Raw genomic sequence first — 13846 nt, 5'->3', positions numbered from 1 at the left:
TCGCCCTTCTCTCTACGTTTCCCTCCCTCATTTAACCTCTGACTTCTCTCCAAAACTGCTTTATCTCATGCTCCACTGAGTACACAACCTAATAAATGTGACAGCAAATGTAGATAAGCTCTCTTGCACTGCTGCTAACACTCAAATATTGCTCTCACTAAACAACTAAAGGAAGCCCTGATCTGTTATCTCTTATTTTGGTATGTTAATTACCAAACAGGAACATGCTCATTTGCCTGATGTGCCGTCTCTCTGTCCTCACAGTTGATAAACTCCATGAGTTCTCTGGCTGAGTATTGTCTCCCCTCCATCCTGCGCACTCTGTTTGACTGGTACAGAAGGCAAAACGGACTGGAGGAGGAGCTGCACGAGTATCGACCACGAGCCAACACCAAGTCCAAAAAGTGAGATCCGTCAGAAGAATGTGGAAAATAAACAAATCAAGCAGAACAGAACACTCTATTTACATACTGTAGCACAAAAGTCAAATAATTTCCTCATTACACAAAGAGGAAATGTAAATGTAGACTAACGAACCTGTTGATCTTGTTTTCTCTGTCCTCCCAGTGATGAGCAGCAGAGAGATTATCTGCTTGAAAGGAGGGATTTGGCCATCGACTTCATCTTCTCTCTTGTACTTATCGAAGTTTTGAAACAGGTGACTGGACTTAAGCGTCTAAGAGGCATCATGAACTTTACACACGCTTATTAACAGTTCACTCGCCGCGGCTGCACTATTCAATCTCATCACGGTTACTTTGTTTCCTCCTCTTCCTCGTCACCAGATGCCGTTGCACCCGGCCCTCGACAGTTTGGTCAATGAAGTTATTAACGTAGCCTTTAAGCACTTTAGATACAAAGAAGGGTAAGCAGGAGTCTTCCCAGGACATTTCCTTCTCTTTCTTCCTTGCTTTCGTGCTTTATTCCTTTCTCTTACACTGTGTTGTATTTCTCTACAGATATCACGGTCCTAACACTGGCAACATGCACACTGTAGCAGACCTCTATGCGGAAGTCATTGGAGTGTTGGCCCAGTCCAAGTGAGTGAAACCTCCTTGTTTACTGTAAACTGTAGGGAACACTGTGTCCTTACAGCAGGAAACACATTAAGAAACCTGATTCTGTGATTAAAGAACAACATTGTGTATCATGTTTATGACATCCGTGTTCCTTTTCATCCATTTTCGCCCGGCACTTCTTCATCCACTGCTCCGTGCCGCGTCTGAACGCTTTGTTTCGACTCCTAATGCTTTCCTGTGAAACGTTCAAGAGACCGGAACCTTACTGACACACTTTTGGACAGATCCCTTTCACACCAAACTAGGACTGGAAATGGATGTGTGTTTATTTGAAGTTTTCGCTTCACTGCATCAAGAATAAAACCTTAAAATAGAGATATGGTGGGTGAGCAGTGAGCAGTGTGCATACCTCCAGTGTGCTCTGCTTAACTTCCAGCAGGAGATGCTTCCCTGAGAGGCTCTTAGAGAAATATTGGTCAGTTTCTCTCAGGCCAAGCATTGCACCATCAGTTAAAAAGGATCCTGGTCCATTCTTTATGACATTTGGACCGTCTTTGGAGAAAATATGAGTTGTGCACATAATGAACTCCTTAGATGACCAAAAATGCAGAAACAGCTGTATTCATTTTGAGTTGAAGCTACCCGGTAAGAGGTTAGAAAATGTTCTTATGAGCCCCCAGGATGAATTACATTCTAAATTTAGAACGAGCAAAGAATCCCATCTCTGGTTCAATTTGAGGGAGGATCAGGTGCTAGACGAGGAGTTCATCTCTGAGCGAAGGCTTGCCGGCTGCGTAGAGGGCGAGATGTGGGGAGATTAGGTTAGTTGGAGGAGTGGGGCAGGGGGGTGAAGGGGCTTCGAACTCCGTGTCATCACTTCTCCATCAGGACTCTGAGTGGAGGCACTTTTGGTGGAAGTGCTGATCGGATTTGGGATTTGTCTTTATATAGAATCTCATTTCGTTTTTTTTATTTCCTTTCCTCAGGTTTCCTGCTGTGAAAAAGAAGTTCATGACTGAGCTGAAGGAGCTGCGGCAGAAAGAACAGAGTCCCTATGTGGTCCAGAGCACTATTAGCCTCATCATGGGGGTCAAGTTCTTCAGAATTAAGATGTATCCTGTAGAGGACTTTGAAGCCTCTTTTCAGTTCATGCAGGTAAACCAGACTGAACCACATCTCTGCCCTTAGGTTACAGACAACTATCATAAACTCTCCTTATTAGATACTAAATAGTGTTTTCCTTGCTTATTTGTTGTCTTTTAGTCGTTTTTAATGGAATATATTTCATATTAAGCTTGATAGATCCATTTACTTTTGGCCGTGTGTGTTGAGCCGTTTCACCCTCTTTTGTGCAGGACTGTGCCCAATATTTCCTGGAAGTCAAGGACAAGGACATAAAGCATGCCTTAGCAGGCCTCTTTGTTGAAATCTTGGTTCCTGTTGCAGCAGTAAGTTTTCCTGTAATTCAGTCACTGTGTGACATTATTAGGCAACGTGTTTGTTTTCATGGGAAAGGAGAACAAGAGCAGAGAGGATCTGACTGTATGTGATTTTTTCCTAGGCTGTGAAAAACGAGGTGAATGTACCCTGCCTGAGGAACTTTGTGGACAGCTTGTACGACACAACCCTGGACTTATCCTCCAGGAAGAAGCACTCGCTGGTTAGTTACCAGGCATAAAAGACAAAATGACTCACGGCGTTTTCTCTCTGACACTATGTGCCACATGCTTAGATTGCCTGAATGCCTGTGGTCTCTGTGAATCCTCAAGCATTTCAAGGTCACTCTTGTGTAATGTTCTCCCCCAGCGTCAGTGTCCACACTACAAATAATTTACTAGGGAAGAAAGGCAGCCAGAGAAAGCGCATTAAAGCAGTTCAATATAAATTAGAGCCCCCCCCTTCCCCCAAAGTCTTCATTAAGAATTCATCCACAGTAAAAATGGAAAGGCAACAACTGTATGAACAGCAGCTTGCTCATACAGAAGGACTCTGTTTCCCTGAGGCAGCAATTATGGCTGAAAACACATTTCATGAGCAGTGTTTGTCTGCAAAAACATGACATAAGGAGAAAACCATGTTAAGATTGCAGAGAAGAAAACTCCTGTTAAATGTGAAATTGCACACATGCCTCTGAGTCAGATTGTGGGGATAAAGCTGTAATAACAATGGAGAATATGATAAAAAGCTTTCTAAACACTTCTCTGCACACAGGCTTTTTACCCGCTGGTGACCTGCCTGCTGTGTGTGAGCCAGAAGCAGTTCTTCCTCAACAGATGGCACGTCTTCCTCAATAACTGCCTCTCAAACCTGAAGGTATTGTCTCTCATTAACTCCTATTACAGTGTCCTTGTCGGGAGTAAACAATAATATTCTGCTACCTGCTGAGTGTTTTGTTGGTTTTTGTCCCTGATCATTACAGAGCAGAGACCCCAAAATGGCTCGTGTTGCCTTGGAGTCCTTGTATCGTCTCCTGTGGGTCTACATGATCAGGATCAAGTGCGAGAGCAACACGGCAACGCAGGGGTGAATATGATCAACACTCCTCACATCACAACATGAACTGAATTCTATCCCACATTGACTCCGGACATGTAACACATTTCTCTTGCACCTGGCTGGAAAGGGGAGTGTGGCCAGCGTCCCGTGTTTTGCATGGGTGTTGGCAGCTAAGGCGTGACACAGCTGTCCAATCAGAACCGAGCAAAGCATTTAGGGATGGATCATGAATCAAACAATACCTTTTAAAAAGGTTTGCACAGCGACTGGACTGCAGCCGGTCCAGAGACTATAAGTGGCTCAGTGGCATCTATGCATGTCGAAGCATTGCCAAGGTTTCTTTAAAGTTTGTGTTGAGTTTCCTCTAACTTGTATCATGGAAAAAATATTTTTGGATTTAATGGGAGAACCAAGAAATAAGTATTTTAAGTCCGAGTTTTACAGCGAAGCCTCCATCCTTGTTACCTGTTTTATTGGGGTTTGGAAAGAGAGGGGCTGCTCTGTACTCCATGCATTCACAGGATTAACCGTGCTGGTGGCCTCCAGGTTAGCCAGCAGCTCACAGACATGATTATGAGTCTTGAGCCCACATGAGGAATCACAAACAGGTCAAGCCAGACTTCTCACACGTGTTAATTAGGCCCAAAATAAACTTAACTTAGCATAAACCCCTTTTCCAGAAACAGGGCTGTCTGAAGAAAACTAGCCAGACGGTTTATATATACAATCAGCCAAGATAGTTAAAATAGATGTTTACAGTATTTCCTTAATGATGTCATTGTTTCGTTCCTATTCACAGTCGCCTCAACACCATTATAACGACGCTGTTCCCCAAAGGATCACGCAGCGTCGTACCCAGAGACATGCCTCTCAATATCTTCGTCAAAATCATCCAGTTTATTGCACAGGTAAACAAGAAGAAGTCAAGCTGCCGTAAAAGAAATGTTTCATGTAGCTCACGAGATGGTTTTCTGTAATATTCATGAAATTGATAGAGGATGCTGTGTTTGCTTTGGTTTTATTACAGGAAAGACTGGATTTTGCCATGAAAGAGATTATCTTTGACCTTCTTTGTGTTGGGAAACCTGCAAAAGCCTTCAGTCTTAATCCAGAGGTGCACATTTGGCTTACACTTACAGTACATGGTGTGATTAGGTTTTTTGCAGCATCCATTCGCATCTGATGGACTGGAGGTCACGCTTGTTTTTGTTACCGTGCAGAGAATGAACATCGGTCTGAGAGCATTCCTGGTCGTCGCTGACAAACTGCAGCAGAAGGACGGCGAGCCTCCCATGCCCAACACCGGCTGCACTTTGCCCTCTGGAAACACACTCCGAGTGAAGAAGACGTACCTGAGCAAAACACTGACCGACGACGAGGCCAAAGTCATCGGTTAGTGAGGCGAGAGCGTCGTGCTCAGGGTTGTCACAGCATGAAAACAATGATTTAACTTGTAATATGCAGTTGATTGACAGACGCTCCCTCTGCCGCCTCCTCTAGGGATGTCACAGTATTATTTTCATGTGAGGAAGGCTGTTGACAACATCCTCAGACACTTGGATAAGGAAGTGGGACGTTGCATGATGATGACTAATGCCCAGATGTTGAACAAGGAGCCCGAGGACATGATCACGTAGGTGCACACGTCAGTGACATGATTCATCAGTACAGGAGTGTGGAATGTGTTTACAGTGCCATCGTTGGAAATCCATGTTACATTTCACATGTTGACCTCTGTGTGCTCCAAAATAAATACATCTTCAAATCTGACCCTGGCAGGGGGGAAAGAAAGCCCAAGATCGACCTGTTCAGAACGTGCATCGCTGCCATCCCTCGCGTCCTTCCCGATGGGATGTCCAAACCAGAGCTCATCGACCTGCTCTCTCGGTGAGTCGCCTGGCACGGGGAGCATACGACGTAGGCCGCTCCTTCCATTTCTGAAAAGCTATTATGAGACGACAATCCACAGAGGCGATAAAACGATGGCAGCACATTCTCTGATTGTCTGACGAGCGTTAATCATGAAGTGTTGCAGGCCTGTGGATAGAATTCCAAATGCCATCCAGGGTAGTAACCGGAATTTCCTGATAACCTGGATCATAGTCTCTGCTCAGTTACTGTCTGTATGTATTGGTTACTTACTCTCATGTCTTTTTGGAATTTGTTTCTATCTTTACCAAACAGGAAACTGCAAAAATGAAACTGGATTATGTTAGTAGTATATAAATCCAAGACATGAGGGTGAAGTCAACCTGAGAGGCGTTTGATTTGTATCACTATACAGTTAACATACAGATCCATTACCTTGCACAACATCCTCTTTAATCTCTCATTCTATTCGGTTGTTGTTTGCTTGAAGAGCACTAAAATATTTGGGTCATGTCCTGAAAAAGTCCATTTATGATCTATTTATTGCTTGTCAACAACTGCAAGCCAGCATTAATAATGCTCAACTGCATTCCATTAGTAGCCAAATTGTGTCCTAAGCAGCTGTGGTAAAAATAGAAAAGCATGAGTGAGTCCCAGTTCTGCACGTTGTTCTCACATTTGTCCCTAAGGATGTGACAGATATCATTTTTCCATCAGTTTCCGTTAACATTCATGTTTACATTCTGCTAAGCTTGCAGGGATCATGAACACGTGTTTTGTTTATCAGATTGACAATCCACATGGACGACGAGCTCCGACTCATCGCTCAGAATTCCTTGCAAAGTCTGCTCGTGGATTTCTCCGACTGGCGGGACGACGTCCTGTTTGGCTTCACTAACTTCCTGTTACGTGAGGTCCAGGACACACACCAGGGTTTGCTGGACACGTCCCTCAAACTGCTGCTGCAACTGCTCACACAGTGGAAACTCACCTTGGCCACGCCGGGGAAGAGTCACGACACTGCTAAGATACACACTGCTGAGGTACACACACCTGCGCCTGACTCACTCCACACCAAGGATGTGATCGTTTACAAAATGAATACCGTTCTGGAAGCTTTTCATACACGCAACAACTCCTATTTATGCTCTAAATCTGCTTTTGTTTGGTATTTATGCCACAGCTCCTGCAGACGAGTTCTAGTCCCAAAGTCCCTGCAGAACGAGGGCCTCACTCCTCTGTGCTGCACGCTGTGGAGGGTCTGGCACTCGTACTCCTCTGCTCCTGTCAGCTGGGAACCCGCAGACTCGCTATCGCCATCCTCAGGGAGATCCGAAGTCTCTTTATAACCATTGGACAGTCTGAGGTACACGAAACTATGGTGACAGTATAGCACCGTTAAACTTGGTTTAGCTCATATTGGACTGCAAACTATATCAGATTTTGTATTGTTTTGTCTGCAGGATGATGACAAACCAATGATTGAGATAATGGATCAGCTCAGCCCTGTGATCCTGGAGAGTTTTGTCAACGTTGCAGTTTCTGACACGGTAAGACGTTCTTACCAAACTGAAACTCTCACTCAGATGTGTGTGTGCCGTTTATTCACCGTCTGCCTTTTATTCTGTGTGATTTAATGTGTCAACCTCAAGGTTACAAAGTATAGGGATCTTATAATCAGTGTGTAGACCCTGTGTGTGCTGTGTGTAAAGGTCAAGCAGTTATCCCGATGTGTGCTGGAAAATACAAATGGCAGTCTGAACACAAATAATAGGCTTTTGTCATTGAATATTCACGGCTGGTTGCTTACGAGGGAAAGTATGAGCGAGGAAATGCCGCTAAGGGAAAAGTGATTCCGTGCTTCACTAAATTAAATATCACTTGTTGTACCACGTTTGATTTACTGCCTGAACGAGTACAGTTGAAGTTCTAACGTGCGTATAAATATACAGACTAATCCACCGCGAGTCATCAAACAGCAAAAACTCACTTAACAGCTGGAACTGAGCAGCTGTTGACTTTTTTAATTTGTCTCATTTATGTAATCATTAAGCTGTCAACACCAGGCTGAGAATACAAATGCGTTTAAAACAGGATATTGCAGTAAATGTTCTAGATTCTGGTTGTCCTTAAATTCTGCCTGTCTGAGTGTGAACGTCTCTGCTCGACCTTTGCAGGCAGCCATGCCGACCGGCCACCACATGGACCTGCAGTGGCTGGTAGAGTGGAATGCGCTGCTTGTAAACAGTCACTATGACATCAGGAGCCCCTCGCACGTGTGGATCTTTGCCCAGTCTGTGAAGGACCCCTGGGTGCTATGTGTGTACAGCCTCCTCCGACAGGACAACCTGCCCAAGCACTGCCCCACGGCGCTCAGCTACGCCTGGCCCTACGCCTTCACCCGGATGCAGATGCTCATGCCCCTGGTGGACCCAAAGTAGGTGTCATCTGGTTATCAAAGGGCGAAACACTTCACTCGCTCTTGTTTCTGTGTCTTCTAAACTTTTCCCCAGCTCATTGTTCAGGATCTCCTCCATTATAGGTGGATTTTTCATTTCTAGATCAGGCTGTATTTCTATTGTGGTATTGTGTACTTCAACTACAGTTAGACCTTTCCTTTCCTTCATTGTTATTGTCTGTCCTGTTCCACATTTGGCCATCGAAGGACACAAGATCTCTCTTTGAATTGTCTCTTCTGAGGTTGCTCTTCATTCACTAGGTTCCTTTCGAGAGTTTTTACTTGTTTTCTTGGAAATTTGGGCCGATTCAAAAACGGCTGCTTTTGGAGATCAAAGAGGTCAAATTCTCACCTACCTGTCAAGGCCCCACCCTTGCATGTCAGATCTGTATTTAGCCACGGACACAGACACAATTGTCCATGTCCATAGGTTGGGGAGGGATCTAGTTCTTGTGGCTACAGCAGTGACTCTCTGTATGAAGGACGGCAGGGTCAGGGGGGTTAAGCGAGCGTAAATATTGGTCTTTCAGTCATTTTTAGAAAATAAGAGTGAGTGTTACTCCAAACAAAGCCACCAGATCCTCATTGCACATACAGGAGTTCCTCAATCATGCTAATTCTTGTTTTCCCTGAGGTGCAGAGACAGCAACAACATCTTAGTCACAAATAAACAATATTTGTTGTACGTCTTTGTGTTTGCACTGATTCACCAGCAGCCCAGTGTATGCGAAGAAGACGAGCACCTCGGGCAGCGGGGACAGCTACGTAACCCTGTGGAGGAACTACCTGATCCTCTGCTTTGGCGTGGCCAAACCCAGTATCATGAGCGCCGGCCACCTGAGAGCGTCAACACCCGAGATCATGGCCGCCACACCTGACAGCGGTGTCGGCTACGATAACAAGGTAGCCACCTTCCTGTCCTGCGGCCTTATTAATTCCCACAGCGCTTTGTTTCTCCCGGATCAGGTGTCATACAGAGCTTGTTGACATTCAAGATGAAGGGGGTCAAATTACACTGCAGCTGCATTGGATGAGCAGAGTTTGAAGCTCTCGTGTCATAACTGTTTGGACATGTAATCCTGCATTGTTATTGCCGGTCATGCACCCCGTGAGACTGAGCTGTTGTTCTGTGATGTTTCAGGTTATCGGGAGCCCATCTGTGGCTTGGCTTCTGAAGCAGTTGGTGCCGCTGATGAGGGCCGAGAGCATCGAGCTGACAGAATCATTAGTTCTTGGCTTTGGACGCACCAATGCCCTCGTGTTCAGGTACAGCAGTTTGGAGCAGATTGAAGCCAAATTAAATGTTTTTCCTTACATTTTCTCATGATATACACAATATATTATTCACTCCTAGCTGGTTTGAATGTAAGGTATAACTTGTATCTATTTCATTCTCTGTAATTTACATCAACGTTCATATTTATGAGTGTGTGTTTAGCAAAGACCATCAGGGGGATTACAGCTGCCAGTAGATTTTTTTTAATGCTTTTTCATCACAATATTTCACTTTACTAACCATTTGATCGACTTAATGAAGCAGTTTATATTTATATCTCATGATGATTGGATTTTTCTCTCCACTGTGCACGTAGGGAACTGGTGGAGGAGCTGCATCCGCTAATGAAAGAGGCTTTAGAACGAAGGCCTGAGGTTGGTTAATGCCTTTTACTTCATACAGTATTCCATAAAAGCAGAATAAGGACAATTAGGCCGGAATTTGATATGAACTAGATTTGTACTTGTAACCGAAGAGCTCTGATGTCGCGGTACTTCTGTCATTCATGATCTTTCTTATTGATTTCTGCAGAATAAGAAGCGGCGTGAGCGCAGAGACCTCCTCAGGCTGCAGCTGCTGCGGATCTTTGAGCTGCTGGCCGACGCCGGTGTCATCAGTGACAGGTCAGCGCAGCACTGTTTACACATTGCACAGTCCGTGTCCGTGTCGCTCTGACATAACGCGGCCCTTTGTGGAATCATACAGGGTGACCACACTTTATAACAAATAGCCCTGGGATCTTTTGACCCTTGACAGATGTTGAAACAAATCGAAAATTGTTTGCTGTTACATTCTGCGTCTGGCTGCTGCGTGTTTTCATTTCATCTGGCATTTCCCTTGTTTCCTCTGATCCTTTCATGTCTTTCCCACAGTACAAACGGAGCGCTGGAACGTGACACCCTAGCCCTGGGCGCTCTGTTCCTGGAGTATGTGGACCTTACCCGGATGCTTCTGGAAGCCGAGAATGACAAAGATGCCGAGATCCTCAAAGACATCCGAGCTCACTTCAGCGCCATGGTGGCTAATCTCATCCAGTGTGTACCAGGTAAATGAGATCGATTCGTCTAACAGGCTGAGCCTCTTTAAAGGCAAATTGCAGAAGAGGCTCTGCAGAATAGACTCACTCCTTTTCAGCCATGATTGTGAATGATGAAGTCGAGGCTTTGCCAGGTTAAAACAGGACATAGAGCTGAAGAGTCTCGACATCGATCTTTCCTTGGCGGTGCCCAAGGGGAGCAGGACTAAAAATAGAGACGCTTAAAGACAGAGCAAGCAAGGACAGGTGATGACTCATGTGTTTGCCAGGAGCCAAGCGTTCAGAAGTCTGTGATGCAGAGCTAATAATCTGCCCAGGGACAATAGCACCTTATTAGCATCTTGGCACTTTCAGAAGTTGGATGAATTGTTAAACTATCAGAAAAGTGAAAACTTTCCTCATCTTGTTCCCCCTCAGTGCACCATAGGCGTTTCCTGTTCCCGCAGCAGAGCCTTCGGCATCACCTCTTCATCCTCTTCAGTCAGTGGGCCGGCCCTTTCAGCATCATGTTCACTCCTCTGGACCGCTACAGCGACAGAAACCATCAGATCACTCGGTATCAATACTGTGCCCTTAAGGTAAACATGATGTCCACATGATCATACCTACACACACACACACACACGCTCGCTCATATTAACATCTCCACTTTGTGTACAATAGGAAGATAGACAACCCTTTCCAAGATCCTTGTCATGATATTTGTCAGTTTAAAGACGTGTGAGATAACATCCAAAGTTTCACAAGAGCGATGCAGAGAAACGAGCTCCTGTTCATGAATTCATCTTCGATCTTCACACAAATAAATCCATCCCCGTCCTAAAATAGAATCTGTTGGTCTGCCGTGGATTTGTGCCATTTTGTTTGCTCTTCCAGGCCATGTCTGCCGTGCTGTGCTGCGGGCCAGTGTTTGACAACGTCGGCCTCTCTCCGGATGGATATCTCTATAAGTGGCTGGATAATATACTGGCCTGCCAGGATCAGCGGGTATGTGGCCAAAACTTAACCACTGTGGCACATTCAAACAAAGAGCTGACCTAGAAAGCCCCTCTGATAGCTCCGTTTAAGAAGAAACCTTTCAGGAATGTCGGCAAGTGTTGAAAGAAGAGTAAATGTGTCTAATATGTTTATCTTTTACAAAACTGTGATAGTGTGAACGCCTGTCAACTGCGTCTTTCATCAACTCGTTCTTTCTTGATGCAAAGTTTACTTACGGCGCTCGTGTTTGCCTTGCGTAACCTGAGGAACGGCGTGAACTGGGCGGGGTTCCATTGCGCTGAATGCTTCTCACGGACATGTATGAAATAAGGAACCTCCTAACCAAATCGTGTTTGTATCTTTCCTGCCTCAGGTTCACCAACTTGGATGTGAAGTCGTCATCCTGCTGCTGGAGCTCAACGCCGACCAGGTCAACCTTTTCAACTGGGCCGTGGATCGCTGCTACACGGGCTCCTATCAGCTCGCCTCAGGTTGCTTCAAAGCCATCGCCACCGTCTGTGGCAGCAGGTAGGACGTTTTTCCCGATCTTTAGCATCTGTTTATTTGCCTAACCAGATTTCAGGCTTCACATCGTCACCTCAGCTAATCCAGTAAGAGAGCTCACCTTTCTTCAGCGAGTGTGTAAACCTCAGCAGAGACCTTGTAATCCTGAAACATTAATTTAATCAAAACGCTTCCCTCTGTCACTCTTCTTACTTGCAGAAACTACCCGTGTGATATCGTGACGTTGCTCAATCTGGTGCTTTTCAAGGCGTCGGACACCAACAGAGAAATCTACGAGATTTCAATGCAGCTCATGCAGGTAGAAAACAAAACACAGGCTTCTTTCTCTCCTCTTGCTGTTTGCTCTATTGATACAATCTGAATGATCCCCCTCGTCTTCTCTGGATAGATTCTGGAAGCAAAGTTGTTTGTGTACTGTAAGAGGGTGGCGGAGCAGAAGCCCAGCAGCATCCTCTACGGCACCCACGGCCCACTGCCTCCTCTCTACAGCGTCTCCCTCCCTCAGCTCTCCAACCAACTGGCCAAGATGTACCCTGAACTCACACTTCCTCTCTTCTCAGGTACATGTAGCTGCGTTTGTACGTGTCTGTGTGTGTGTGTGAGTGTATGTGTGTGTGTATGTGTGTGGCTTGAGTAGAATTTATTTCAGTTTGCAGGCTTCCACTTCCACAGTCTTGTGATCTTCCTTTGGTTTCCCACTAAATGCTGCTTGCTTATTGTACAAAGAAGCTTTCCAATCCCACTCCCCAGAAACTTACTGTATCTACGGACACGCCCACTAACCACTAAATCCCAAAATCGGGACGTTTCTAAGGGATTCCCCCCAGTTCATGTTGATTTCATATGTGGATCAGGATTAAACTGCCAATTATGGTAAATCAGAGTATACGTGTTGGATTCATCTGTCACTTGTAAACACTGCCGTTCCCACTGATGTTATTCTGAAGCTCGTGTTTCCTTTCCTTTGCCTATTCCAGAGGTTAGCCAGAGGTTCCCCACCACACACCCCAATGGGAGACAGATCATGCTGACTTACCTCCTACCCTGGCTCAGTAACATTGAGTTGGTGGATTGTGGCCTGCTCCTCCCAGTCTTCACCCCGTGTAACTTGGATTACGAAGCTCCCGGCCGCAGGAACAGCACAGGCACGTCCCACCAACTGAGGGGCACCGGCTGGGGCTCCCTGCAAGCCACATCCATGGTTCTCAACAACCTCATGTTCATGACTGCCAAGGTAAGGTCATGTTAGGACTCCGAATCCATCCATTTGAGCTTTCGCCTTCACTCAGGTTGTAATCAATGCAGTTTATATATTAACTGCTGTGTTCTCTTTAAACTTCTGCTCAGTATGGGGATGAACTACCTGGACCACAGATGGAAAATGCCTGGAACGCTTTGATCAGCAATGACAAGTGGATCAATAATCTGAGAACCACTCTGCAGTTTCTCATCAGCCTGTGTGGCGTCAGCAGCGACACCGTCCTCCTGCCTTACGTACGTTAAACAATTATCATTCAAGGCTTCTGGTATCTCTTCTGCTTCCTGTCATTTTGCTCCAACGGTACTCTCCGATGCGCTTGTTTAGATCAAGAAGGTGGTGATCTACCTGTGTCGGCACAACACCACGGACACCATGGAAGAGCTGCTGTTTGAGCTACAACAAACTGATCCCGTCAACCCTGTGGTCCAACACTGTGACAGCCCTCCTTTCTATCGCTTCACCGCAACCAGCAAGATCCCCGCTGCAGCTTCAGGTAGATGGATTCACACTGTCTGATTAAACCAGAGCAGCACACTGGCCGCTGACCTTTCTTGAACATAAAATAGAAGTAATTGACTCTTTTTTGGCTGATTCATAGGTACCTCATCAAGCAGTAATACCATTGTCATAGGACAAGAGGGCTTTCCCGACACTGATGACGGCAAGACTGTCAAAGAGAACGAGGAGAGGTAGGTCATCACATCTTGTCCCTGGAACATAGCATTACATTGATTATTAGTTACAGCCTTTGAGTTGAATCCTTTTGTGTTTCTGACCGCAGGCTCAGCCATCTAATGCGAGCACACAACCGCCTGGAGTCTCGCTACAGCAACAGCTCGGGAGGATCGTATGATGAGGAGAAGAGTGAGTGTTGTAACGCACAAATCATTCTGCTTTTTGTTATGGTCTGGCGAGTGTTGAGTAAGCT

General features: G+C 45.5%; 1 protein-coding gene across 4 annotated transcripts in view; it reads left to right on the top strand.

Moving 5' to 3' along the window:
- Positions 1-13846, top strand: part of frya (furry homolog a (Drosophila)) — a 46573-nt gene that overhangs the window by 18045 nt on the left and 14682 nt on the right. For 3 of the 4 annotated variants that reach the window (XM_076145928.1, XM_076145924.1, XM_076145926.1), the window contains exons 4-36: positions 265-404; positions 568-658; positions 786-865; positions 960-1040; positions 2006-2174; positions 2375-2467; positions 2581-2679; positions 3231-3332; positions 3439-3542; positions 4315-4423; positions 4543-4629; positions 4736-4907; positions 5016-5148; positions 5295-5402; positions 6172-6427; positions 6568-6750; positions 6848-6934; positions 7562-7821; positions 8556-8745; positions 8984-9108; positions 9435-9492; positions 9650-9741; positions 9991-10163; positions 10572-10732; positions 11031-11141; positions 11506-11660; positions 11856-11955; positions 12046-12217; positions 12635-12891; positions 13005-13151; positions 13243-13411; positions 13517-13607; positions 13700-13782. In XM_076145928.1, the coding sequence (XP_076002043.1) occupies positions 265-404; positions 568-658; positions 786-865; positions 960-1040; positions 2006-2174; positions 2375-2467; positions 2581-2679; positions 3231-3332; positions 3439-3542; positions 4315-4423; positions 4543-4629; positions 4736-4907; positions 5016-5148; positions 5295-5402; positions 6172-6427; positions 6568-6750; positions 6848-6934; positions 7562-7821; positions 8556-8745; positions 8984-9108; positions 9435-9492; positions 9650-9741; positions 9991-10163; positions 10572-10732; positions 11031-11141; positions 11506-11660; positions 11856-11955; positions 12046-12217; positions 12635-12891; positions 13005-13151; positions 13243-13411; positions 13517-13607; positions 13700-13782 (4438 nt within the window). The remainder of the gene's footprint in view (positions 1-264; positions 405-567; positions 659-785; positions 866-959; positions 1041-2005; positions 2175-2374; positions 2468-2580; positions 2680-3230; positions 3333-3438; positions 3543-4314; positions 4424-4542; positions 4630-4735; positions 4908-5015; positions 5149-5294; positions 5403-6171; positions 6428-6567; positions 6751-6847; positions 6935-7561; positions 7822-8555; positions 8746-8983; positions 9109-9434; positions 9493-9649; positions 9742-9990; positions 10164-10571; positions 10733-11030; positions 11142-11505; positions 11661-11855; positions 11956-12045; positions 12218-12634; positions 12892-13004; positions 13152-13242; positions 13412-13516; positions 13608-13699; positions 13783-13846) is intronic. The other variant, XM_076145925.1, reaches the window with a different exon arrangement.

This window comes from Genypterus blacodes, unplaced genomic scaffold, assembly GCF_046128005.1.
Source record: "Genypterus blacodes isolate CSIRO-AG114 ecotype Tasmania unplaced genomic scaffold, CSIRO-AGI_Gbla_v1 ptg000032l_1, whole genome shotgun sequence".
Classification (NCBI taxonomy): Eukaryota; Metazoa; Chordata; class Actinopteri; order Ophidiiformes; family Ophidiidae; genus Genypterus; species Genypterus blacodes.
The sequence above is the reverse complement of the archived record's forward strand: the minus strand, read 5'-3'. Positions and strand labels throughout refer to the sequence as shown.